General features: G+C 40.0%; 1 protein-coding gene across 1 annotated transcript; it reads right to left on the bottom strand.

Moving 5' to 3' along the window:
- Nucleotides 1–18,357: 18,357 nt before the first annotated feature.
- RNASE6 (ribonuclease A family member k6) lies at nt 18,358–19,128 on the bottom strand. The gene has a single exon (XM_066277319.1). It carries the CDS (start codon nt 19,126–19,128, stop codon nt 18,664–18,666), a length of 465 nt encoding a protein of 154 aa, XP_066133416.1. The 3' UTR covers nt 18,358–18,663.
- Between the last annotated feature and the right edge of the window lie 8,709 nt (nt 19,129–27,837).

Here is a 27,837-nt window from a genome sequence, read left to right as displayed (position 1 = left end):
TAGAGAGGAGAGAAAGAGAGAGAGAGAGAGAGAGAGAGAGAGAGAGAGAGAAGGGGGGAGGAGCAGGAAGCATCAACTCCCATATGTGCCTTGACCAGGCAAGCCCAGGGTTTTGAACCGGCAACCTCAGCGTTTCCAGGTTGATGCTTTATCCACTGCGCCACCACAGGTCAGGCGGAAACATCAATTCTTTGTTGTGGCTCCTTAGTTGTTAACTGATTGATTTCTCATATGTGCCTTGACCGGGGACTACTGCAGACTGAGTGACTCCTTGCTTGAATCAGCAACCTTGGGCTCAAGCTGGTGAGCCTTGCTCAAACTAGATGAGCCCATGCTCAAGCTGGCGACCTTGAGGTCTTGAACCTGGGTCCTCCACATCCCAGTCTGACACTGTATCCACTGTGCCACTGCCTGGTCAGGCTTTTTTTACTCTTAATTGTACTGAGGGTAGAAAATCCTAATTCACATAAATAGGATGTTGAAAATTGTAGTAAAATGTTCAAAGCTTTTTAAGATATTGCCACATATTCTTCTTTTATAGAAATCTAGAAGGCTTCAAGAGACAATTCCTTATGTTTAATCATCAATCTATGATCAGTGGATATAGCTGCCAGTTCTTCTTCCTCTGTTAATGTTAAACCAAAATCACTTGAAGCTTCCATGAATAGGTTTCTAATCCAATCGTATTGTTCAGTGTTAAGTGATGGAAAATAGGACCCAATTTTTTTTCTAAACTTATTAAATGTTCAACTACTATTGGAAGTGTTTCATTTATGCAAGTATTATTTACCAATGGAAACATTTCCAAATTACCTTCAACAGCTTTTCTTTTCCAAATCTGTAGTTTTCTCTGAAATGCTTTTATTTTGTCAGTGGATGTGAGAATATTTTCTTCTTTCCCTTGTGTGCTAGTATTCAAAATATTGAGCTGCTAAAATATATCAGCCAAATACTGTAACCTGGCAACCCAAAATTCGCATCAAAGGCGGTTACAAAAATGTAACTGTTTCATCTCTTCAAAAAATGCAAGAAGTTCTTGTTGTACCTTGTGTACACGGGGAAGTACTATACCCCTTGACAACCACCTCATCTCAGTGTGTACAAGCAGCTGTCTGTGTTGTGAATCCATATCAATAAAAAGCTTTTAGAATAAAAGCAATTTGACAGGTCTTGTTTTAATAAAGTTTACCATCTGAACAACGTGACCTAAAAGTTCTCTTAATTTTTCTCCCAATGTTTTTGCCTTCAAGGCCTCCCTATAAAGAAAGCAGTGAGTTATGATAACCTCATTTTGTTTTTTTACAAAAGATGTAAGACCCTTAACACAGCCTACTATGGAAGGGGCGTCATCTGTACAAATGCTTAAACATGACTTCTATGTTAACTGCTATTTATCAAGATAGTTATTCAAAATGTTAAAAACAACTTCATCTTTTGTAGACACACCTAACTCTTTGCAAAAAAGAAACTAATTTACTCTTTGATCTTCATTAATTAAACAGACGAAGGCTAGGAGTTGCGCTGTGTCGGTAATGTCTGTTGACTCATCAACTTGCAATGCAAACTTTGAATACTGAAGCTTATTAGTGCATACGTTTTTCTCAATATCAGAAGACATTTCTATAATATGCCTGTGAACTGTATCGTTGGACAGAGGAATATTTTCATTGCTGCTTCATTTCCCAGCATTGTCATGGCCATTTTTCTGCATACAGGCAAAATAAGTGACTCACCTACAGTCTGAGCTTTCATATTTTTTGCTATCAGTTCTAATACTTGATAAGAAGCATTTTGAGCTTTATTAGAAACAGTCATTATAGTTTTAAAAGAATTTGCTGCTTTTGTTTGCTTTTCAAATAATCCCTTGAAAAAACTTACAGATTTATCTTGTAAATTAGAGTGTATAGTTTTAAAATGTTGACTCAATTCACTAGGAAGCAATGATTCATTTGCTATTTTACATCCACATACTAAACATAGTGGTAAAGGGTGATCTTCACTGCTGGTCCAAATAAAACCAAAGCTTAAATAACTTTCATGGCCTGACCTGTGGTGGCGCAGTGGACAAAGCGTCGACCTGGAAATGCTGAGGTCGCCGGTTCAAAACCCTGGGCTTGCCTGGTCAAGGCACATATGGGAGTTGATGCTTCCAGCTCCTCCCCCCTTCTCTCTCTCTATCTCTCTCTCCCTCTCTGTCTCTCTCTCCTCTCTAAAAATGAATAAATAAATAAATAAAAAAGTAAAAAGTAAAAAAAAATAAATAAATAACTTTCATTATATTTGTGAGTAGGCTGCAATTTTGCTTTTTTACTTGCACTTAATTTTTGCTCACTTCCACAATCGGATTTTTCAATATCATGCTTCTTTTTGAGAAATCTATCCATTTTATTTGGGTGTATTTATTTAAACATAATATAATGATGTGTTAATAATAAATATAATAATGATATGTTAACAAAAAGAGCAGCATTTCTGTAATGAAATGGTACAATAGAGTAACTATATTTATTTTTATATTTGGGCACATGCCGCAAACCAGTGCAGCTAGTAATTCCAGGTCACGAGTGGGAACGGTGTGGAATTAAGAAAATATGCAGAATTAAGGAAATACAGGTCGGGAGGGACCTGTAGTTGCTGCTGGCAAGAACAAAGCACGCTCAAAAATTGCATCTTGCTTTATTTATACAGTAGGGCAAAGTGAGGCCATTAGCAAATCTTAACTCTACACCAAACAAAGGATAGAAGAAACTTGCCTCCAGTCTTTCTGGAACATGGAGGGTAGTGTAAACAATCCAGCACCACAGCTTAACATCCTTTTGCAACCTAATCCAGGCAAATGAGGTGGGAGGTTGGGCAGACTGTCAGATTAGAGCCAATTCCCCACATCTCTGTCCCCCAAAAATCTAAAGTCCAAAAACCCTGTTGGTTTTTTGGTCCCCAACAGGCACATATTTCCCTGGAATACAATAGGGTGCACCTGGAAATCTTACAGGGTGCACCAGTGCGCCCTGGCGGACACTTTGAGAACCACTGCCTTAAAGTAACAAGGAGTAGGGGGAGGCATGGGCATGCTCAAGAGAGGGAGAGCATGTGCTAAGTCTTTCATCTTAAAAGGTTATATTATGGTTCTGGCCAGGTGTTGGGCAAATAAGTTTGTAAAATCTGTATTTTCTGGTTTTGCTCACTTTTATTGTTAAAAATGGCGCTGCCCATGTGGGTGGCTGGTTACCTTCATGCGAAAGGGGCTTGGTTATGCTAATGTGTGCTGGAGGGGGCACTTTTATGCTGAAAAGTTTTAAAAGGAGGAGCTAGGAGGCCATTTTGCAGAGGAGAGAGGCTACGCGGTTGTAGAGAGGCAGGGAGCAAGATGGCAGGGAGCTGAAGGGAAACAGAGGTGAATAAGGCTGGTGAGGCCTTTGATTCTAACAAACACTGGAGAAAGTCAGTGGCTTTGGGAGCCCTGAATGGAAAGGGAAGTGTTTTCCCACTGTGTGTATTTTCTCACCCGCCAGTTGCGAGCTAGAATAAAGGATGGCCTACCAGTTCATGACTCCATTGTTTCATTACCGTCTATCTGAATCAAATGCAAACCTGCACAAGCCAGGCGGCTGTGAAGGCGGCCACGACTGCTAGACTTACACCAAGTAGCTCAGTTTGTTAGAATCTCATCTCAATATGCCAAAGTTGTAGGTTTGATCCCTAGTCAGGGCACATACAAGAAGCAATCAATAAAAGCATAAATAAGCGGCCTGACCAGGTGGTGGCGTAGTAGACAGAGCATCAGACTGGGACGCAAACGACTCAGGTTCAAGACCCCGAGGTCGCCAGCTTGAGCGCAGCTTATCTGGTTTGAGCAAAGTTCACCAGCTTGAGCCCAAGGTCGCTGGCTCGAGCAAGAGGTCATTCACTCTGCTATAGCTCCCCAGTCAAGGCACATATGAGAGATTAATCAGTGAACAACTAAGGTGTTGCAACAAAGAATTGATGCTTCTCATCTCTCTCCCTTCCTGTCGGTCTGTACCTATCTGTCCCTCTCTCTGACGCTGTCTCTGTCACAAAAAAAAAAAAAAAAGCATAAATAAGTGGAACAACAAATCCATGTTTATTTTATTTTTTCTCTCTCTCTCTGAAATCAACCAATCAATCAATAAATGAGTATATCTGTTTTAAAAAAAAACCTTTTTATTTGTTTTCTAAAGTTGGGGATTTTAGAGGAAGTCCCACATGAAGATTTAAATAGAATATTCAACAGCTTTCCAGGTGTGTTCTTTCAGGGTTATGTTGTCCACTGATTGGTCAGTGCTAGGGTAGGGGATCGTCAGTCATTGTATCTGGTACTGATGTCAGCCATGGTGTCACTTCATATGGTTTTTGTTTTGTTTGTGCTTTTCTAGGCCTGGAGCTACAACACAACTGTGGCCTAGATATTATCTCTAGTTTCACCAGAACTCTTCTCTTGTCTCTGTGGTCAATAGACCCGAAGCTTTGTTCTCAAGATTATTTAATGTTAATCAGAACCTTATTATCCTGGGGGTTTAATGCTTAAGAGAGTGTTGTGCAAGAGCTTATATGAAAGTCATATGAGACTATTCTCCAGTTCCCATATTTCTCTTCTAAGGGGATCTAAATCATATGACTAATGATATAAAAGATTATAGGGTCTAAATCACATGACTAGTGACAAGCTAGGAGAGGAAAGGTCACTCTGGGGTAAGGTTCTAGCCTATAATCTTGTTTTCTCTACTTTTGCCCATTGCTAGGCACCTGGGACATTCTGTCCTGGTGACATTCTGTACCAGGCCTATCTTTCCTGGTATGCTCATGCCTGTATAACTGCCTACTCCATCACCAAGAGACTAACTATGCAGATTAACTTTAAAATGGAGGTACTAATATGTTAAGATGGTTATCTGCTTGAAGGCAAAAAAGACCATATCCAATAAAGAATAATGTTAATCTTCAGAAGATTCTTTAAATCAAGCAAACTTCAATAATTTTGCTTTCTCAGTGGACAGATAAATGCATCTTAGTGTCCCAGTTAAGTGCCCTAACCAGGAATCAAACCATGGCATCTGTGAGATGGAAGGGCATGAAAGGCTAAGTCAGTTTAAAAAGTAACAAAGTACAGTCATGCAGTTCCTTTATCAGCTTCCTGAAACAACTGGCAACGTAAGCAAGGAAAACAGGATATATAAGTAGTCAGGACAACCCGTCTGAACCTCTTCCTCACGCCCCCTCCCCTCCTGTAAAACATGAGGTACACTTAGGTCTGCAGACAAAGGGATCAGGCACCTTTCATGTGAAAGGTATATAAGACCCAAGAAAGCTAACTTTGGGGAGCTAGCATCTTGGTGCCTATTTGGCCACACTGCTTCGCCGGCAAATAAATGCCCTTCCTCCAGCAAGTTGTCTGAGCATGTTTGTCCTCCGTGAGTCACTTCTTTTGTTCCTGTAACAGCTGTACACCACACCAGAGCTCTATCCACTGAGCCAACTGGCCAGGGCTAGGTAAAACTTTTTAGTAATAATGTGCACATATTTAGACATAGTGTTCTAAATATCTTAGGTAATTTGAAACTTTAAAATTTTCTTGGCCAGATTGAATAATAGATGGTCATCAAATGTCTAGATTATTTATTGTTGACATGAAATACTGAAACATGGATTGCTAGATGTAGGGTCAATGCTGGACATGGCCTTTCCCCCTCCCCAGTCCCCAGTGCCATGGTCACAGATTCTGGCTTAAGTTATGGAAGAGAGGGTAATAAAACTGCAATCGAGGTTTTTAAGGAAAAAGTAACTGAGTCACCAGATATTGTCAAGGAGAAACAGCACAGAATGATGTATACACTTTCCCTTACCCCTGTGTGCCTGCTTGCTTACATGCCTACTTGCTTGCCTGTAGACAAAGAATTTTGCTTTAGCAATTGCTCAGGGCTTACAGCCTCCCTTAACAGGGTGCAGAGCTTTTGCTGACCTGCCATTGGTGTTGCCCCTGTAGGTAAGTAATAAAGGTTATGCCACTCCATTTGGTCCTCCTTGTGGTTTCTTTGGGATCTTGCAACAACATCAAATTGATTTTCTGGGTCTGGATCTCCTGTGTTACACTCGATAAATCTTAACTTGACCTATTTTGATTTCTTATTACAGAGAAACGAAAAGGTAAATTTAGAACTGTTAACTAATATGTTTTGCATTTTATTTTATTTTTATTATTTTGTGAGAGAGGGATAGATAGGAATAGAGAGATAGGAAGGGAGAGAGATGAGAAGCGTCGATTCTTCATTGTGGCACCTTAGTTGTTCATTGATTCCTTTCTCATATGTGCCTTGATGGGATGGGGTGGGAGGGGGCTCCAGCAGAGTGAATGACCCCTTGCTCAAGCCAACGACCTTGGACTCAAGCCAGTGACCTTGGGCTTCAAGCCAGCAACCTTTGGGCTAAGCCAGCGACCATGGGGTCATGTCTATGATCCCACACTCAAGCCGGCAACCCCGTGCTCAAGCTGGTGAGCCTGTGCTTAATCTGGATGCGCCTGCACTCAAGTCAGTGACCTCAGGGTTTTGAACCTGGGTCCTCAGTATCCTGGGATGATGCTCTATCCACTGTTCCACTGCTTGGTCGGGCTGTTTTGTATTTTATTAAAAAATTGTAAATATATTTGTCAAAGAAGCTTATCTTCTAGAAGTTATAAAAGGTATTCATAAATTTGCCAATCTGGAGAATACTAATTACTTACTTTTTAGTTGTCACGAGAAATTGAAGTTTCTGGGGGTTAAGAACTCTAATTAAAATGTAAAGAATTGTATGTTTTTGGTTAAAAAAAGCATAAAATATGGAGATATATTTGAAGAAAGGGGAAAAATAGTTTTGTCTTAAGTTGGTTATTTTTGAATAAGAAAAGGTAAAGTAAAAGGGGCAAGGGGAGTTGTAGAATGTATTTATACATGAAAAGAAATCTTGGTTGTAAATTTTATGTATGATTAAGCAAAATAAAATTAAGTAAGTTGATTTAAATAGCAAAAGTAAGCTAATGCAGAATTAGAGTTTGATTTTTTCCCACTCTGTTAAACAAACAAAATTTTCCTGTATTTATTGTTCTTCTCCAGGTAAGACATAAAAATTTTTCTATCTACAAAGCAAAGATTCTATGTATTACAAAAATAGTTCTGTGTCATCTTTTCTTAATCAGGTCCTTGATTACTTAAGAAAAGAATCTTTTCAATCCTAAGAACTAAAGTTTTGCTAGCCTATATTTGGTATTTTTTATTGTCACTTTGGATAAATGAATAATTTAACATTGTTTTAGTGAAATATGATTTTTTTTGTCAAGTATGTTTGATAACCTTCTGAGAGTTTGAATTTTAAAAGGAGAGTTTTTATTTTTATTTTTATTTACAGAGACAGAGAGAGAGTCAGAGAGAGGGATAGATAGGGAGAGTCAAGAATGAAGAGAGATAAGAAGCATCAGTCATCAGTTTTTCGTTGCAACACAGTTGTTCATTGATTGCTTTCTCATATGTGCCTTGACCGCGAGCCTTCGGCAGACCGAGTAACCCCTTGCTCGAGCCAGCAACCCTGGGTCCAAGCTGGTGAGCTTTGCTCAACCAGATGAGCCTGCACTCAAGCTGGCGACCTTGGGTCTCGAACCTGGATCCTCCGCATCCCAGACCAACACTCTATCCACTGCGCCACTGCCTGGTCAGGCAGAAGGAGACTTTTTGTTAATCTGGAAATGGCTTTGGGTTGTTCCAGTGGACCCATGAAATACCTCAAGAATTTGTTTTCTCTCTCCTTAAAAAAGAAAAAATTTAAACTACTTAGGCCTATTTAATATGATTAAATTACTTGAGAAGCTTTGTCAAATAAAGAAATAATAATTATGTTGTATTTGTATACATATATTCTTTTTACTAAAGTGGATGTTGAAGAGACATAAAAATCTCCAAGAGTCTACAATATTCTAATATAATTTTATTTGTAATTCTAATTGTTATTTTGCAATGTTATGTTACAGACAAGCAAAGTTCTTTGTCAATTACTACATTATAATCAGATCTATATTCATTTTTGTCATTCATAGACAGTTGTGGGAGACTGCAAGTGGCAAAGCCCTTTGCAGTTTGAGGCTTAGCAAAAGACTAAGTTCTCCCCTCCCACCACCTCCATATTGGCTAAGAAGTTGAGTATTTGCACTCATCCCATCTCCCCACTTCACTTGCTTACTTAAGTTGCTAGAAGCAATTTATATGCCCTTTCTTTCACCCTTTGTTTGTTCTGATGTTGGTTGATTTCAGTTATGCAGGGAGGAGGGTTTATTCACTTGGGAGAATTCTTGGGTTGCCTTGGAGATGTGTGACTTTGTATTGGAGACTTCCTTATTTGCATATAGCTATATAATAAAGCAGGCTGGGGGCTCTTTGCTCTTTGCAAGCTATCTTCTGCATTGCAGAGAGTCCTCCAGAGCCCATCTTTTTTCTTCTTAAGCCTATTTTCTTAATTTTACGCCATTCCCACTCAGGACCTGGAATTACTAGCCTCGCTGATTCGCCACAGACAGTTACTGTTTTACTCTAATGATTTCGCAAGTATTATATGTTTCATCTTGAGAAAGATCCATAAAAAGAACTCTGATTTATTTTAAAATAGACTTTCTGAGAAGAAATTTTCATAGCATACTTTTAAGCTAGAGGAAGTTCCATGGAACTCTAAGTAATAACTGAATTCATAAAACGCTGGCAGAAGATCAGGATAAATAATTGATTATAGGATGAAAAGAACTGAGAAGGATTATAATTTTTATAACTTTTTATTTGAAATATTGCTAAACTTTATTTTTTATTTATTTTTTATTTTTTGTATTTTTCTGAAGCTGGAAACGGGGAGGCAGTCAGACAGACTCCCGCATGTGCCCGACTGGGATCCACCTGGCACGCCCACCAGGGGGCGTTGCTCTGCCCATGCGGGGCATCGCTATGTCGCGACCAGAACCACTCTAGCACCTGGGGCAGAGGCCAAGGAGCCATCCCCAGCGCCTGGGCCATCTTTTGCTCCAATGGAGCCTTGGCTGCGGGAGGGGAAGAGAGAGACAGAGAGGAAGGAGAGGGGGAGGAGTGGAGAAGCAGATGGGTGCTTCTCCTGTGTGCCCTGGCCAGGAATCGAACTCAGGACCTCCACACGCCTGGCCGATGCTCTACCACTGAGCCAACTGGCCAGGGCTTGAAATATTGCTAAATTTTAAACCATTTTTAAAAATTTTATTTTCCAGATATAAGAAAACTTGTTTTTCTTAGGGCAATTTGATAAAGTATACTTTTGTAAACAATATTGAAGTGTTTATATATTTTTTCCCTATCTGATCCCTTTAGAATTTGAAAACTCTTAATGAACATTATTTTTATGGCAATATGATTGTTTGCATAAATTCAATAAGAATCTTTTTATAAGATAATTCAATTAGAAACTGGTTTAATTAATTAAAATTTTGACTGGAATATCATATTTAAGAGAGACATACACAGAGTTGGATGTCACTCTAAAGCTTTAAGGAATTAAGGTTGACTTTGGAAGCCAATAAAATTCCATGCAAAACAGCCTGGTACCTTGCTTATATGATTCATGGTAGTCTTTCCAGGTTAGGAACAAAGGTTGCTTTCCTGGGAGATGGCAAAGAAAGAACCTCAACATTTTTGGGAACCTTGAACCTGAGGAATTGATCTAAATTTATAGATATTGCAGGCAAAGCTGGCAACTATGTGACTTACTTCTTAGCCCTGGGAGGCGAATCAAAGTCAATCTGGATATTCCTTATGAAATTCTAGCAAAGCAGATTTAAGACAGCATATATGTCAATTATTATTTTTGTGTTTAAGCAAACAATTTGACCAAATCTTTTAAAACTAGACTTATGTAGCCTGACCTGTGGTGGCTCAGTGGATAAAGTGTCAACCTGGAAATGCTGAGGTCACCAGTTTGAAACCCTGGGCTTGCCTGGTTAAGGCACATATGGGAGTTGATGCTTCCTGCTCCTCCTCCACTTCTCTCTCTCACCCCTCTATGAAATGAATAAAAATAAATAAATAAAACTCAACTTATGTAGTAAATATTCTTAATTTGACTATCTGAGAAAAATAAAGATGTTTCTGAGGAGAAAGATTGTGTTTCAATAGGAACTATAACATAGTTATAAATATTAGATTCTAGTTGTTTTTAAAGTTTTATTTTACACTTGTGAACTGGATCCTGAATTTTTCTAGTTTTCTTAAATATTTGGCTACAACCCTTCAAATTAATGTTTTATTTTTCTTTTTTCTTTTGGCATGGAATTATTGAGAAGTTAAACTTTTTTTTAAACTAAGCCTTGGAAAATTTCAGCTAGACATTATATAAACTTGAGAAATCACCACAACAGCTCACACTTAAACAATCTCAGTGACTGGTGCTGTGTGTGTAAACTGTGCAGAATTTAGTTGACATCACTAGAGGCATTCAAATTGCATATCAGAATAATCTATCAGATAGTCATTGCTTGCCTTCATTTTAGCAAAATAAACTTTGAGCCTTACATCTAGAAATCTTTTTTTTTTTTTTTTTTTTTTTACAGAGGCAGAGATAGACAGGGACAGACAGACAGGAACGGAGAGAGATGAGAAGCATCAATCATTAGTTTTTCGTTGCGCGTTGCAATACCTTAATTGTTCATTGATTGCTTTCTCATATGTGCTTTGACCGCGGGCCTTCAGCAGACCGAGTAACCCCTTGCTTGAGCCAGCGACCTTGGGTCCAAGCTGGTGAGCTTTTTGCTCAACCCAGATGAGCTTGTACTCAAGCTGGCTAGTGTGGGGTCTCAAACCTGGGTCTTCACCATCCCAGTTCGACGCTCTATCCACTGCACCACCACCTGGTCAGGTTAGAAATCTTCTTGACTGATAGCCTTACAGACCCAAAAACTGGTTAATAATTTGCTCTTATTAGCTTTCTTTTCTTGTTATATATCTAATTGCTTGCTTACATAATATAGGTCTCACTGTCAAAGCTCATCTGCCTCACTGCCTCCAGAAATGAGACTCAACAATTTAACTAAACAGACTTATTCTCAGGACTAAAGTAATCAAAATATGGTGCAACTTACCAATTTAGCTTCTAGAATATAAAACTTTATTATTTAAAATTTCAAAGATGTGACCAAAGGGACCAACATTCTGCCATCCTGAAGCTGTTCTTTTGGGATATTAACTTTAAGCTGTTTATTAAAAATAAGGTGACCAATCATCTTCTTTTAGGGAGGACAGTCCTTCTTTTGTAAATTCTGTCCTCCTTTGAAAAGTGTCCTCTTACATGTCTTCCTTTTTGATATTGAAAGACTAATCTGTAAATGTCCATATTCGATCGATGCAGAGTCAATCCATTGTGTGTGATGTGACGTATTTGTATTTGGCATGATGATTCGTCAAGAATCAGTACAGTGCAGCGAGACGCAATTATGAGACACATGCGCTCAAAACGGGAGACCTTGAGAGAGCACGTGATATACCGAGCATGCAAATGGCTTGGTGTACTTCTTACTGAAACACAACACCGCACATACGACATTGTAGACTCACGATTATTTCTTTCTCAGTGAATATTCAATCATAGACAGGTGAGCACAATTCATGTTTTATTAATTCATTATCTATTTAATAATTTCCAAATATGTATTATTTTATTTATAAGTATTTTCCCAAAATTTGAGTTTTAAAGTGGAAATCTAACCTCAAACCATATCTCTTAATAACACATTTTGATTAAATAGTTGCATAAAACAGACGTTTTTTAATTAGAAAAATGATAAATACACCTGAATATCACTCCAAAGTAGTGGTTTTGTTTGATATTTAGTTTTGTTAATTTAGCTTCCGGACAATTCGCCTACCATGATGTAATGTTTTCAGTTCCTAATGTGCTTGCATCGTTCATGTAGCTCTATATTTTATTTTTAATTTTAAATTTCATTTAAGGGATGGAAAAATAAAAAAAAAGAAAATGCCATTTCAATAATAAATTGAAAAAGGAATTTCCATTCCTCATATCAAAGAAAGATACCATTGTTTTCTGCAATATTTGCAGTAGAGAATTTTGTATTGCAGTTGGGGGCAGCAATGAAAGAGTTGGCAGCAATGGAGGGAACATTTGCATTTCATACTATAATTCACAGTCAAAGGTTTTGTAGCATGGATTGTACAACTGAACTATTGAGGAAGTTTCATAATGCAAAATTTTCATGTGCCAGGACAAAATGTGAGGTTATTTTGAAATCAGTATTTAAAAATTACTGTGACAAAATACTTACAGAGGACTTGGAAACTGCAGCATTTGTAACCATTTTATCTGATGCATCAAATCATAATGAAATTAAATTGTATCCAATAATAGTAAGATATTTTAATGTTACCAAGGATATCCAAGTAAAAATTTTAAATTTAGAATGCATTGAGAGCCAGACTTTTGAAATTTTGTCAAACCATCTATACCAGGGGTCAGGAACCTATGGCTCGTGATCCAGATGTGGCTCTTTTGATGGCTGCATCTGGCTCGCAGACAAATCTTTAATTAAAAAAAATAACATTAAAAATATAAAACATTCTCATGTATTACAATCTATTCATTTCCTACCGCTCATGTTCATGGTTGTGGGTGGCTAGAGCCAATCATAGCTGTCCTCTGGGACAACACCAAATTTTTATTGGATAATGTGTAACGTACATGGGTCATTGTATGGCTCTCATGGAATTACATTTTAAAATATGTGGTGTTCATAGCTCTCTCAGCCAAAAAAGTTCCCGACCCCTGATCTATACAGAGTAATAAATGAAAACAATTTGAAATCCAGAGTTGTTGCACTAATAACTGATAATACAAATACAAATTTTGGTGGGCAAAGATGCAAAAGGGTGAATAATATGTATATAAAATTAGGAGAGTTATTCCAAAAGAAAATACTAGAAATAGGTTGTAATGCACATACTTTGTCAAATGCAATCAACACAGCATCATGTGCCATGCCAATTGATGTAGAAGTAATAATAACTACAATTTATTTGCATTTTAGTCATTTTACCATTCATGTTGTTACTTTAAAACAATTTTGTGAAGAAGCAAATGTTGAACACAAAAAACTTTTAGGATATTCTAAAGTTAGATGGCTTGCTCTAACACCTGCAATAGAGTATGTTCTACAATTATTTGAACCTCTCCATTCATATTTTTTAAGTTTAGACAAATGTCCTAAAATCCTGGAATCGTTTTTCAATAATAAAATATCTCAGATATTAATGTATTTTGTACATAATCAAGCATCTATCTTTCACAAAACGATTCAAAAGATTGAAGGTGAACACATTTCAGCTACAGAAGTTAGTCTTATTTTGAATGACTTTATCCTTCAATATAAATCTCGTTTTGAAGAAAATTTTCTTTCTTTAATTAAAAAAAAAAATTGTCAGACTTAAAGGAATCAAATCCAGGCATAACAGAAAAGTTTATCAAAGAAGTGCAGAATTTTTACCAGACATATTTTCAATATATCGAAGAATAGTCTGAAACAAATGTTGTAAGGTAACAAAGGTTACAGAATTAATATTAATATTTTAGGAAGCTTAAAGAGCATTTTATTGATTTGGGCTGGGTGTACAGAGAGATTTTGTGGATGATCTCTGTACTTGTGTGATTAGCATAAAAGATGACCAATGACATTGTGATATATATGCAAAGGGAAAGGAGGCTTGTATTCTCTGACACCTGTGGGGAAATGGGTCAATAGCTATCCAGGTGTAGGAAGAAAAAGATTAAATTAAACCTTTTTTTATACTAATGGACCATTTACAGGCATTTGTCCCCATGGAAACTACCTCTCCCTCCTAAAAGCATGTAGTTAATGTATATACTTCTGGACAAAGAAATAGCAAATGAACACTAGAAATTATGGGAATGTCTTTTAGTATGTAAAGTGACATTTTTGCCATTGTGTTGTCTTGTAAGTTTTAATGTAAAAGGGTCTTTTTATGAATCCTATAGACAGATGTTATAAACTTGCTAATGAATTGTGTCCCATCCCCCTCCCTTCATCCTTTCTCCACACCTGTATAGGAGAAAACAAAAGGTATAGGCTTACACTGTGATATTAGGTTTTTTCCCTGCCCATGTATAATTAACGGTATATAACCAACCCCTCAAATATTAATGACACACGTTTTAGAATTGGGGCCCCGTGTAAGATATATGTGGCTGGCATATTTAATAAATTTCCTCCTTTAATAAAACTTTTCAAAAACTTATTTGGACTATGTACCTCTACAAAAACCCACGGAATTGTGGATTGGGTACTTTACAACACAAGCCATGGGAAATAACAGTTTTCAGTGGTGTATTTTTACTTCATCACAAGCATATTGGACAGATATTGAATCTTGTCTTGACTTTTTTTTTGTCTTGACTTTTTATCTAAAGAAATGCCAGACATCAAAATAGACAATTGTCTCTTTGAAGAAATTAGAAGAGCCTGACCAGGTGGTGGTGCAGTGGATAGAGCATCGGACTGGGATGCGGAAGGACCCAGGTTCGAGACCCCGAGGTCTCCAGCTTGAGCGCGGGCTCATCTGGCTTGAACAAAGAGCTCACCAGCTTGGACCCAAGGTCGCTGGCTCCAGCGGGGGGTTGCTCGGTCTGCTGAAGGCCCACAGTCAAGGCACATGTGAGAAAGCAATCAATGAACAACTAAGAAGTCGCAACGCGCAACGAGAAACTGATGATTGATGCTTCTCATCTCTCTCCGTTCCTGTCTATCTCTGCCTCTGTTAAAAATAAATAAATAAATAAATAAATAAAATAAAAAAAGAAATTAGAAGACTGAATGTATATTTTAATTCTGAATAATTAATACAATGGAAAAATGAACACATCGAAATTGATAAAAGATGAGTGGAAGTATTCGGCCTTTTCAAAAATGAACATATTCCATGTGAAAATTTATTTATTCTTGTCCAATTTACATTGTGCTGCCCTGGAACTAATGCAGCAGTTGAAAGAGTTTTTTCAATTGCAAATGACTTTTGGACACGTGAGAAATCGAGATTGAATGTTGATACTCTAGCTGCAGCACATGCCGTAAAATTCAATATTAAAGATATTTCTTGTTCAGATATTTCCAATATATTGTTACAAGATGATATATTGACAAAAATATTCATTCATTTCTTACAGTTATTATTAAAAATTAATAGGCATGTAAGCATAATTATAATATAAAATATTACAATGTTTTTATTATGCATTTATCATATTATAGTGTATTATTGTTGCAATGAATAAAATGTTTCTTTTATTTATTATATTGTTTTCTTCAATTTACTTTTGTCCTCCTTTTCATCATAAAAAAGTTGGTCACCTTATTAAAAAGCAAAAGACTCAGAAGGAGGCTTTGATTCTCCCACCCTTCCTGCCCAAGAGATTCATAAAGAGAAACCTGCTTCAGGAAGGAGATCTTACTATTTTTCTTAGCCTATTGGAATTAAGTGTGGTAAATAAGAGGGCTTAAGGCAGATGTTCTTTTTTTTTTTTTTTTTTTTTTTACAGAGACAGAGAGTCAGAGAGAGGGATAGACAGGGACAGACAGACAGGAACAGAGAGATGAGAAGCATCAATCGTTAGTTTTTCGTTGCACATTGTGACACCTTAGTTGTTCATTGATTGCTTTCTCATATGTGCCTTGACTGCGAGCCTTCAGCAGACCGAGTAACCCCTTGCTCGAGCCAGCGACCTTGGGTCCAAGCTGGTAAGCTTTTGCTCAAATCAGATGAGCCCGCACTCAAGCTGGCGACCTCAGGGTCTCAAACCTGGGTCCTTGGCATACTCAAATTGTGAGCCCATGCTCATGCTTTTAAACCTGGTCCTAGCATCCCAGTCCGACGCTCTATCCACCAGGCAGTGGTGCAATGGGTAGAGCATCGGCCTGGGATGCTAGGACCAGGTTTAAAAGCATGAGCATGGGCTCACAACTTGAGTACAGGGTCATTGGCTTGAGTCTGGGATCATAGACATAACCCAAAAGTTGAGCAAGGGGTCAGTGAGTTGGCTGGAGCCCTCTGGTCAAGGGACATATCATATGAGACAGCAATCAATGAACAACTAAAGTGCCGCAACTATGAGTTGATGCTTCTCATGTCTCCTTTCCTGTCTGTTTGTCTCTTGCTTAAAAAAAAGAAAAAAGAAAAAAAGAACAGGTTACTTGCTAGCTTCAGTTCCAAAGAATCAAGCTGATCTGGGAGATTTGCTGACTTTCAATCAGCTATCTGAACACGCTGAGCTGGCTTGCATGTTGCTCCCCTTAGCAAAAAACTCTCAACCCCCTCCTTTCAATTCCTTTTTTCTGTTTTGTTAATTACCCCTCTTTTTTCTTCCCCTGCGTGCACCAAAAAAGTAAGATGGGTGTTTGAGGACAGGAGACCCCCTGTTCTCCTGCTACTGACTCTTGAATAAACCTCTTTTTTCCTCATTAGCACTTATTTCTTGCGTTGGTTTTTATGGTGACAGGCAGCCAGACATGCAGGTCATGTTTCAGTTTCATTATCAACATGGCAGGGCAAACTTTGTTTACCAAACATTTACTCTTTTCATCTTCCTCTGAATTACCTCCCACCCCTTTGAAGTTCCAGACCCCTATTCATTTCCTTAGCTCAGGATGGTATATAAGGCTCAATCCTCTGCCACATTTTAAGTCCTGTATTATTGTGAGGCTTCCATATGTATATATGTAATTAAAATTGTTTTCTCTTATTAATTTTTTTTTATTACAGAGGATTCTCAGCCAAGAACCTAGAGGAATAGAGAAGAAAATACTTTCCTTTCCTACACTTAGGGCCAAAATAGTTCTTGGGAAATGGGCAAATACAAGCTTAGATCTCTCTAGGCTGGCAGTGGTGTAAAACTGTTAGATCAGGCAGTTAGATAGTTAACAAAAGAGGAGAGAATGAATGGAACAGTCACTTTGAGAAGTGATCAGCATCATTTTGCAAAATGGAGCAAAATATGCTGCTTTGTTGAATAGGCAGAAAAGACAGCTATTACAGCCACCCTTGGGGGTAACTGGCATTGTTCTGTTGGATTAACGAGGTGGTGGTGGGGGGGACGGTGGAGGAGAATTCCTTTTACTAAGTGCATGGGCAGTAGAAACCAAATGACAAAGCAGAACTATGAGGCAAGTACAGTAAGAGCAAAAATGGTGACCATACAAGGTGAAGGGCACTAACCTGGCAAAGTCCGGGAAAGGATCGGATTGAGGAAAGGCACAGGCCCTGGAGACGTTGGATAGGGGAAGGGCACAAGCACAAGCCTGAGAAAAGTCTGGAAAGAGATTGGGTATTTGTTGGTCAAATAAGTTTGTAAATATGATATATATGTTTGCTCTCTTATAGTGTGCATTGGGTGTGGGGGACAGGCTGTAAGCAGGCAGGGTTGTTATAGCCTAAGGCTTAGTTTTAAGACTAAGCCTTCCCCACACCCTTGACTGTTGCATGATAGGAGGTGGTGCACTCTTATGAGGAATCCCATTATGCCTCAGATAAGTGACTTTGTATCAGAGACTTCCTTGTTTGTATATTGGATTAAAGATTTTGATTTCTACACTATCAAATGGGGCAGAGGAGCCCATACTGGAGAAGAGCAGAGAAAGGCCACGTGGAGGAGAGGAGAAGCAGTCAAGATGACAGAGTGCCTAAGGAGAAGCCAGTTTGTGCAGAATTTGTGCAGAGAGAAGGAGATGGGGAACAGAGGTGAATAAGGCTGGTGAGGTATCTGTCCAAATCAAATGCAAACCTGCATGGGCCAGGCGGCATGGCCGTGGCTACTGGCTACAGTATTCTGAAAGAAAGACTGCTTTTTCCTCGAACTCATGGAAATATATGGAAACTAGACAAAGAACCTTGTGCATGTCCCCCGTTGGAGCACGCCTCCTTCTCTTGGGCATGCACTTTCTGCCTTCTTTTCTCCTACACTCTAAGGGTCTCCATGAGACTTGCAACCAAAGGAGCAATGAGCAGCGGCAGAGGACTCTCCTTTTGCCTCTGTAACTTCCTTTTCTGAGTTCGCACAGCTGCTGTCCTGTAGTCTGCCTGCTTTCTCTGCCTCTCTGAGAGTGTACTGTCACTTGTCAGTTTTTGCTGTAATAAATTTGCCACTATCACTAAACTCCTACATGAGTGTCCCTGAAATTCTTTTCCCATAACACTATAGAAGTGCCTATTTTCAGATTGTGCCTGGGCAGATCCACTTCAGTCCTGGTCTTCCTCTGGTAACAAAAAGTTTCTCAGACACTCATTAAAATGCAGTAGAAAATGGTTTTATTGCTGTTAATGCAGTGCAACAAAGCTTGGCAGAAGTTTCAAAGTTAAAAATATGGAAGCCGGGACCTTTCTTTGCCCTCTTCCTTATTGCCTTCCTTTGAAATACACAGAGCTCCAAAGCAGAGAAGAATGCTATTTCTTTTTGTCCCAACTCTGGTCTGGTGTCCTTGGCACTCTAATTCTCCCAATGCCTTTTTTTTATGGGAACTAGGGAAATCAACAAAAGAAAAGGCAGAAGATATTATAAGAGAGCCTGTACCAAGTGAGAGGAAAAGTGATGAAAACTTTAAACAATCTTATCGAAGTGTACGGGAACCAACGGATAGGGGGGGTCGTCTCTCTGAGGAGGGTCACAGGCAATAATGAAGAGCTTGTTGTGGGCAGCATCTTTGTAGGTGCAGCCAGGATACGTCCCTCCAGTGCTATTGCAATGAGTCATTTTAATAGGCTTTGGGCTCTGATGGCAATTGTTCTGGCCATACTTGCAGCGAATCGCAGGCGTCGTACAGGTGGTAGCCACATTCTGAAAGGAGTCGTGCAGAAAGGTGTTTTGATCCTTACACCGCTTAATATAACTATTGACTTTACGCATTGCTATGTCGCACTGGAGAGGACTTATCTGTATATGCTGAATATTAAACCATTGAGCCTTGGTGAGACCCGGAGGCACAGCATAAAGTGGACACACTGGCCCCCATAGTCCCAGCACTAATAGGAAAAGAGGAAAGCGTTCCAGGAGATCCAGCACCATCTTTTTCTGTGTAGGAAGAAGGAAGACAAAGGTAAGTAGTAGAAACAATAAGAGCAAAATTATTATTTATAACCATTTAGATTTTTATTGTGCCTTTTACGTCTTTTCTTTCTTTCCTTTTGTTATTTTATTTTTTCCAGATTTTACTTAAGGATTTTACAGAGAAGAGCAGGGGAGCAAGAAGTATCAACTCATAGCTGCCTCACTTTAGCAGCTGTGCCTTCGCCAGGCAAGCCCAGGGTTTCGCACCAACAACCTCAGTCACCTCTGCCCCCCAGGTTGACCCTGTAACCACTGTGCCACCACAGGTCAGGTGCCTTTTAAGATTTCATAGCTCTTTATTTCTAACCATTTTCTCTCTCACTTGAGTCTTTTTATTATTATTAATTTATTGTGTTTACATAGATTCTAATGTCACCCGTGTTCCCCAGTATATCCCCCGTCTCCCTCCCCATAACGCCCCCCCCCTTCCCTCCAGGATTTGCTTTTCTGCTGTCATCCCATCTGTAAAGCCAGTAGCCAGGGCCACTATCAGAGCAGCCCGGCCCATGCAGGTTCGCATTGGATTCGGACAGTTGGTAAAGAAACAATGGAGCCAAAAACTGGCGGGCCATCATCTTTAATCCTAGCTTGTACCCGGTGGTAAGTAAAAACACACACTGGGCTTCAAAACCCACTCACATTCTGTGCTCACAAAGCTACTGACTTATCCGAGTTTCCTAGAATCAAAGGTTTTCTGACCTGTGGTGGCGCAGTGGATAAAACGTCGACCTGGAAATGCTGAAGTCGCCGGTTCGAAACCCTGGGCTTGCCTGGTCAAGGCACATATGGGAGTTGATGCTTCCAGTTCCTCCTCCCGTCTCTCTCTCCTCTCTCTCCCTCTCTGTCTCTCTCTCCTCTCTAAAAAATGAATAAATAAAATAAATAAATAAATGTTAAAAAAAAAAAGGTTTCTAGCTCACCAAATTTATTCACCTCTGTTCCCCATCTCCTTCCTTCTCCCTGCACAAACTCTGCACAAACTGGCTTCTCACTCAACACTCCGCCATCTTGGCTGCTTCTCCTGGCCTCCTCCACGTGGCCTCTCTCTGCTCTGCTCTCTAATGCTAATCTCAGGAACTGAGAGAGCAAGCTCCCAGTCTTCCCCACTTTATAGTGCAAAAATCAAAACCTTTAATCCAATATACAAAATAGGGAAGTCTCTGATACAAAGTCCACCCCACATCAAAAAGGGTGGGAAAGGCTTAGTCCTAACACCAAGCCCCAGGCTACAAAAATCCTGCCTGCCTACAGCTCGCCCCCAACACACATTAATATCACCTGGGCCACGGGCTTCCATGTGCGCAGCGCCATCTTTAACAAAGTGAGCATAATATATTTTATCTGCCCAACACCATCCTATCACCCTATCATCCCCTTTCCCTTTGTCTGCTTTCCCTCTGGATCCTTTGATCCCACCTCTGTCTCTACTCTTTGTCTTATACTCATATTTGATGGCCCCCATGCCAGAAACCTTGTCTCTACCCTCCATCTATTTGACTTGGACCTCCCAACCATCTTTACTGTTCTAGTCTCCCCAACCCTGAGGCTTCTCTTACCAGGTCTCCACACTGGGACTGCTGCTGAGAACAGAAGCCGTAGTTAGTCCCAGGCTCAGAGGCTTTGGGTAGTCTGTTTCTTCCTCAGGCACGCCAGAACTGCCTGCCTGTGGCAAGGGCAGAGTTCTGAGCCCTTAGGAAAGAGGAACAGTAGAGCTTGGAAGATAAACTTCTTGTGCAGTGTGGGTGAGATGCTTAGACCTTCAAAATTGCTGTTTAAAATAGTATCAATATCACTATTAGAGACAGGAAGAGTAAGCTTAAACAGTGTGACTCAAACTCACAGTTTTGGGGAACTGATTGTAGCATCCACTGGGGTACAAAACAGATGTCGGAGACTTTCAGGAATTTAGATGGAAAATTTATTGGCCAAGCTTTTAACCTGCGCAGGGGCGGACTCTCGGGTGTTTCAGGGACACTATACTCTTAAAAGTCGCAGATGAGAGCCGCGCCCAAACGCTTACAAACTAGGTCTTATATAGGCTGAGCAAGCAAGCAGTTTCCAAAAGCAGACTTGGCTATTAGCTATTGGGGGGGGAGAAGTCACATGGCATAGTAACATAGGGCAGGCAGTGGAAAAGTTTTAAAACTGTTAAAACTGTTACAAATCTAGATAAACAGGATATGGGGGCTGGGTCAGCTCTAAGTTCCTTGTTCCTTATGCAACCTCTCATGCAACCTTCAGGGTAAGGCGGGTCCCTACACTGATCACTTCCTGATAGGGGAGGAGTCCTTCCTTCCTGATTTGAAACTTCAGGGTTTTTTTTTTTAAGTTACATGATTTCAGTTTTAAAGAGAAAATATACCAAAAATCTGATATAATAGCTGCTACCTACTTGGTAATGCTGTGAATTCCAACAACAGACTTTAATAAATTATTCATTTATTAGACTAGATACTGCGATACTCAAATTCAGAAGCTCATAATCTAATGAAAGATACAGATAAACAGACAAATACATTTTACATTAATAAACATAAATAGCACTTACAGCACTGATGGAGGAAACAATGAGGGAGTGTGAGGAGACAGTCAGAAGGGAGGTTCATGGGAAGGCATGTTGGGTAGATAAAATGTATTATGCTCACTTTGTTAAAAATGGTGTTGCCCATGTGGAGGCCGTCGCCCAGGTGATATCAATGTGTTGGGGGCGGGCTGTAGGCAGGCAGAATCCTCGTAGCCTTGGTTTTGGGATTAAGCCTGTCCCACCCTTTTTGGTGTGAGGTGGTACAACATGCCTCAGAGAAGTGACTTTGTATTAGAGACTTCCCTATTATGTATATTGGGTTAAGGGTTTGGATTTCTACACTATAAAATATACCTCACAGGAGGCTGCTGTGATGGTAGCCCTGGCCGTAGCTTCTGGCTTTACAAGGCACAATGCCTGAACTGAGTTTTGAGAAGGAGAAGGAGAAGTTTAGGGTATGTAAAGCCAGGAGCCACGGCCACCAATACAGCAGGCCGGCCCATGCAGGTTTGCATTGGATTCGGACAGTCAGTAAAGAAACAACGGAGCCACAAACTGGTGGGCCATCATTTTTAATCCTAGCTTGCACCCGGCGGGCAAGTAAAAAATACACACTGGGCTCCAAAACCCACTCACATTCAGTGCTCACAAAGCTACTGATTTATCTGAGTTTCCTAGAATCAAAGGTTTCTAGCTCACCAGACTTTTCACCTCTGTTCCCCAACTCCTTCCTTCTCCCCGCACAAACTCTGTATAAACTGGCTTCTCATTCAACACTCTGCCATCTTGGCTGCTTCTCCTGGCCTACTCCACGTGGCCTTCCTCTGCTCTCTGCTCTGCTCTCTCCTCTAATGTTAATCTCAGGAGCCAAGAGCAAGCTCCCGTTCTGCCCCTATTTTATAGTGTAGATTCAAAACCTTTAATCCAATATATAAAATAGGGAAGCCTCTACTACAAAGCCACCTTCTAAGGCATGATAGGATTGTACCACCCCACATCAAAAAGGGTGGGAAAGGTTTAATCCCAAAACCAAGCCCCAAGCTACAAGGATTCTCAACACACATTAATATCACCTGGGCGATGGCTTCCTCGTGTTATCTTTAACAAAGTGAGCATAATACATTTTATCTGCCCAACAGAGAGGGGAACCCCTTCTCCAGCAAACAGTAGCAAAAATGGCCCCTTTCAAAGGCAGCAGGCAATCTGCAACCTACAATCTGCCACCCTGAGGGCAAGCACCTGCAGCCTTACATAGACTGTACACTCATGGCGCTGCCCTGTGCAGAGTACAAGCAAGCAAGCCTAACACACTTGTTTTCCCAACATTGCCTATTTGACTGTTCTTATCGTTCCACTGGTGCTATAATATTCTTATTCAGAACCTAATTGTCTCATGGAGGTCTCACAGGACAGCCTCCTACATGGACTCCCTACCCCTATCCTCTTTTCCTTCCATCCCATTTTACGTGTTACTTGCAGATTAGTATCCCTTAAGCATAAATATAATAGTGGAACACTCTTGCCTAATGCTTTTAATGGCTCCAATTATCTACAGGATAAAAAATGATATTTGCTTATAATAAAGTTGCAAGAGACAATGTTAATTTACCAAAATCAATTGCTTTGATATATGCAGTGAACAACTAGAATTTGAAATAATAATAAAAAAGCATTTACATTAGCACCAAAGAAAAATAAAATTCTAAGGCATAAATCGAATAAAATATGTACAAGATGACTGTGAGAAAAGCTATAAAATTCTGATAGAAGAAATCAAAATATATTGAAATAAATGAAGAGATGATTGTAAAGTACTGTACTTTAGTCTGTGGGTTACAAAGAGACACCAAGGCAGGTTACAGAAGAACTTTTTGAGTTTATTAATTAGCTGGCTAGCTACATGGGGCACAATCTGAAATCATGTAAGGCCTCATACAGTTCTGAGCCTACTTATATACAAAATCAAGTACTGATTGGGGTAGGTAAGGAGGGGCTGTGAGCCCTTTCTTTGTCCAGAGTTATAAGTCACTCTTATGACTTTAGGATGAAAGGCTGAGTCAAGTATAGGAATTCTTGATTAAGGTACATAAACTGTTGTAAGGTACCAAAAAATTGCAAATTAATATTGATATTCTATGAAGAAAAGTCAGGCTTTCCTGTCCTTTCCTTGGAAAATGGAGGAAAAGAAATGTAAAAGTTTCCTGACTTACAAGGACGACTAGGGTCATTTGGTCTTAAGTTCTCTGAAAGGATTAAGGTTAACTAAGAAACTTCTTCCTTTTCAATAGGAGGCAGAATTTACATACCACCTTGCTTTGATTGTAGTTCCTCCCTTTCCTGGAATCTTGAGAGTAAAATACCTCTAGGCTAGTGAGGAAAGAGGAACCCTGAAAGATTTATAAATATCTTTGATTGTGTTACCTTGAAAGTCTTTTTTTTTTTTTCTGAAGCTGGAAACCGGGAGAGACAGTCAGACAGACTCCCCGCATGCGCCCAACCGGGATCCACCCGGCACGCCCACCAGGGGTGATGCTCTGCCCACCAGGGGGCGATGCTCTGCCCATCCTGGGCGTCGCCATGTTGCGACCAGAGCCACTCTAGCACCTGGGGCAGAGGCCACAGAGCCATCCCCAGCGCCCGGGCCATCTTTGCTCCAATGGAGCCTTGGCTGCGGGAAGGGAAGAGAGAGACAGAGAGGGAAAGCGCGGCGGAGGGGTGGAGAAGCAAATGGGCGCTTCTCCTGTGTGCCCTGGCCGGGAATCGAACCCGGGTCCTCCGCACGCTAGGCGACGCTCTACCGCTGAGCCAACCAGCCAGGGCTACCTTGAAAGTCTTAATGTTTCTGTGTATCCCCTAGGGCAGGGGTCCCCAAACTTTTTACACAGGGGGCCAGTTCACTGTCCCTCAGACCGTTGGAGGGCCGGACTATAAAAAAAACTATGAACAAATCCCTATGCGCACTGCACATATCTTATTTTAAAGTAAAAAAACAAAACGGGAACAAATACAGTATTTAAAATAAAGAACAAGTAAATTTAAATCAACAAACCGACCAGTATTTCAATGAGAACTATGCTCCTCTCACTGATCGCCAATGAAAGAGGTGTTGTTGGGCAGATAAAATGTATTATGCTTACTTTGTTAAAGATAACACGAGGAGGCTGTTGCCCAGGTGATATTAATGTGTGTTGGGGTGGGCTAAAGGCAGGCAGAATCCTTGTAGCCTGGGGCTTGGTTTTAGGATTAAGCCTTTCCCACCCTTTTTGATGTGGGGTGGTACAATCCAATCATGCCTCAGAAAGTGACTTTGTATTAGAGACTTCCTTGTTTGTATATTGGATTAAGGGATTTTGGATTTCTACACTATAAAATGGGGTCGGAGCGGGAGCTTGCGCTCTTGGTTCCTGAGATTAGCATGAGAGAGTAGAGCCAGCAGCGGAAGGAGGCCAGGTGGAGGAGGCCAGGAAAAGCAGCCAAGATGGCGGAGTGCTGAGTGAGATGCCAGTTTGTGTAGAGTTTGTATCTGGGATAAGGAAGGAGATGGGGAACTGAGGAGAATAAGGCTGGTGAGCTAGAAACCTTTGATTCTAGGAAACTTGGATAAGTCAGTGGCTTTGTGAGCACTGAATGTGATTGGGTTTTGGAGCCCAGTGTATGTTTTTACTTGCCCGCCGGGTGCAAGCTAGAATTAAAGACTATGGCCCACCAGTTTTTGGCTCCATTGTTTCTTTACCGACTGTCCGAATCCAATGCGAACCTGCATGGGCTGGACTGCTTTGATAGTGGCAGCCGTGGCCCTGGCCTTGGCTCCTGGCTTTACAGGTGTCCCTCCGGAAGTGCGGTGGGGGCCAGATAAATGGCCTCAGGGGGCCGCATGCGGCCCACGGGCCGTAGTTTGGGGACCCCTGGCAGGGGTAGTCAACCTTTTCATAGCTACCGCCCACTTTTGTATCTCTGTTAGTAAAATTTTCTAACCTCCCACTGGTTCCACAGTAATGGTGATTTATAAAGTAAGGAAGTAACTTTACTTTATAAAATTTATAAAGCAGAGTTACAGCAAGTTAAAGCATATAATAATAATTACTTACCAAGTACTTTTTTTTTTTTTTTTACAGAGACAGAGAGAGAGTCAGAGAGAGGGATAGACAGGGACAGACAGACAGGAATGGAGAGATAAGAAGCATCAATCATTAGTTTTTGTTGCTCATTACAACACCTTAATTGTTCATTGATTGCTTTCTCATATGTGCTTTGACCGTGGGCCTTCAGCAGACCAGGTAACCCCTTGCTTGAGCCAGTGACCTTGGGCTCAAGCTGGTGAGCTTTTGCTCAAACCAGATGAGCCTTTGCTCAAGCTGGAGACCTCGGGGTCTCGAACCCAGGTCTTCCACGTCCCAGTCTGACACTCCATCCACTGTGGCACCACCTGGTCAGGCATCTAGTACTTTATGTCGGATTTTTGCTAAGTTTGGCAGAATAAATCTTTATAAAACAACTTACTATAGTTAAATCTATCTTTTTATTTCTACTTTGGTTGCTCCACTACTGCCCACCATGAATGCTAGAACGCCCACTATTGGGCAGTAGGGACCAGGTTGAATACCAATGTTCTATTTTCTTTGCTCTGTAGGCAAGTGGCCCCATGCACCCTTTCAGAGAATTCTAGGAATTAGCTAAACTACGACTAGGTGACCTAGTTGTCCTTGTAAGCCAGGAAGTTCCTGCATCTTCTCTTTCCATTCTCTACAGAAAGGAGGAGTAAGGAGGCCTGACTTTTCCTTTTTAAAATACTAATTTTAACAATTTTTGCAATTTCTTGGCACCTTATCACAAGATATTTTGTGTCTTTGCTGAAGGAAACTGGAATATGTCACCCTAAAATGTGGCTCTTTGACATAAAACTATTTTGTACTGAAGGCAATTAAGAATCCGTAAATGTAGAAAATTCCCCCCTCTACCTTCTTTTCAACTTAAGGACAGGAAATAATTCTTTTACTGAAGACAGACTCTTTATTAGGCCAGAGAGGGCACCAGAGAAATCTGCAAACTAACCATTACTGTTACCATCTACAACCCATATACCAAATCCCTTTATTTTGTCATTTCTTCACAAATTTATTGTTGTTTTTTGTTTATGTTTTTTTCTAAAAGGCATAAAAGTTTCTTGCTCATGTCGCTTCTTTGGACTTTCATTCTCTATAGAGGGTCACACATACATGTAAAATCTAAGAAATTTGTACTTTTTTTCTATTGATTTGTTTTTGTCAGTTAAATTTTTAGAAACAGCCTGTGACCTAAAGAAAGTAAAAAAAAAACAACATTCTTCTTGTACAATTCATAAGAAGAATCTAAGTTTGATAGCATATAGGCTTTAGCATAAATGATGCCATTTTGGGCCTTAAAAAAGAAATTAAACATAGGTTTAATACCTGATCAATTTGCAATTTTAACTTTTCCCATAAACATGATCCTAATCAACTCGTATAGAATTTTCTGGTCAAGCCCCAGTAAGTTAGTCTGTCCAGCAGGTTCTCTATATCCCTCATAGAAAGAAGAGGCAATCTACATAATAAAACCCTTTCCCTTTTCTTCCCCCAAAGAAAAGATGTTCCAGCTCCAAATAATCCTTTCTTTTCTTTTTTAATAGCTTTCTTGCCCCACCCGTGTCCTATAAAATATTCCATTTTATACAACCCCTCAGAGTACCCTTCTAGTTGTTAAATGGGTTGTTCCTCAATTCATGGATCACTTAATAAAGCCGATTAGGTTTTCAAATTTATTCAGTTGCATTTCACTTTTTAATAAATGGGAGGGATCATTATTAATTGGAGTGTACAAGCTTCTCAGTGGTCATGGAACTAAACTAGGATATAAACATAAGACAATAGCAACAAATGAAAATAAGTGTCATGTGACTGAAATGTGTATGGTATATTCCTGGACCGTTAAGTGGCTAGGTAACACTGCTGTTGAAAGAAAAGTGAAGTGAATGATAGGAAATGAGGCTAGAGAGGTGGGCAGAAGTCAGATTATGGAGGAGATTATGTGCTGTACTAAAGAAAATTGATATTTCTTGTCAGAGGTGTATTTAAAGGCAGGCGCACCAGGCGCATGCCCTGGGCCCTGACTTCTGAAGGGCTCCA

This window comes from Saccopteryx bilineata, chromosome 4 (genome assembly GCF_036850765.1).
Source record: "Saccopteryx bilineata isolate mSacBil1 chromosome 4, mSacBil1_pri_phased_curated, whole genome shotgun sequence".
Taxonomy (NCBI): domain Eukaryota; kingdom Metazoa; phylum Chordata; class Mammalia; order Chiroptera; family Emballonuridae; genus Saccopteryx; species Saccopteryx bilineata.
Note: the sequence above shows the minus strand (reverse complement) of the source record. Positions and strands in the feature narration are given on the sequence as shown.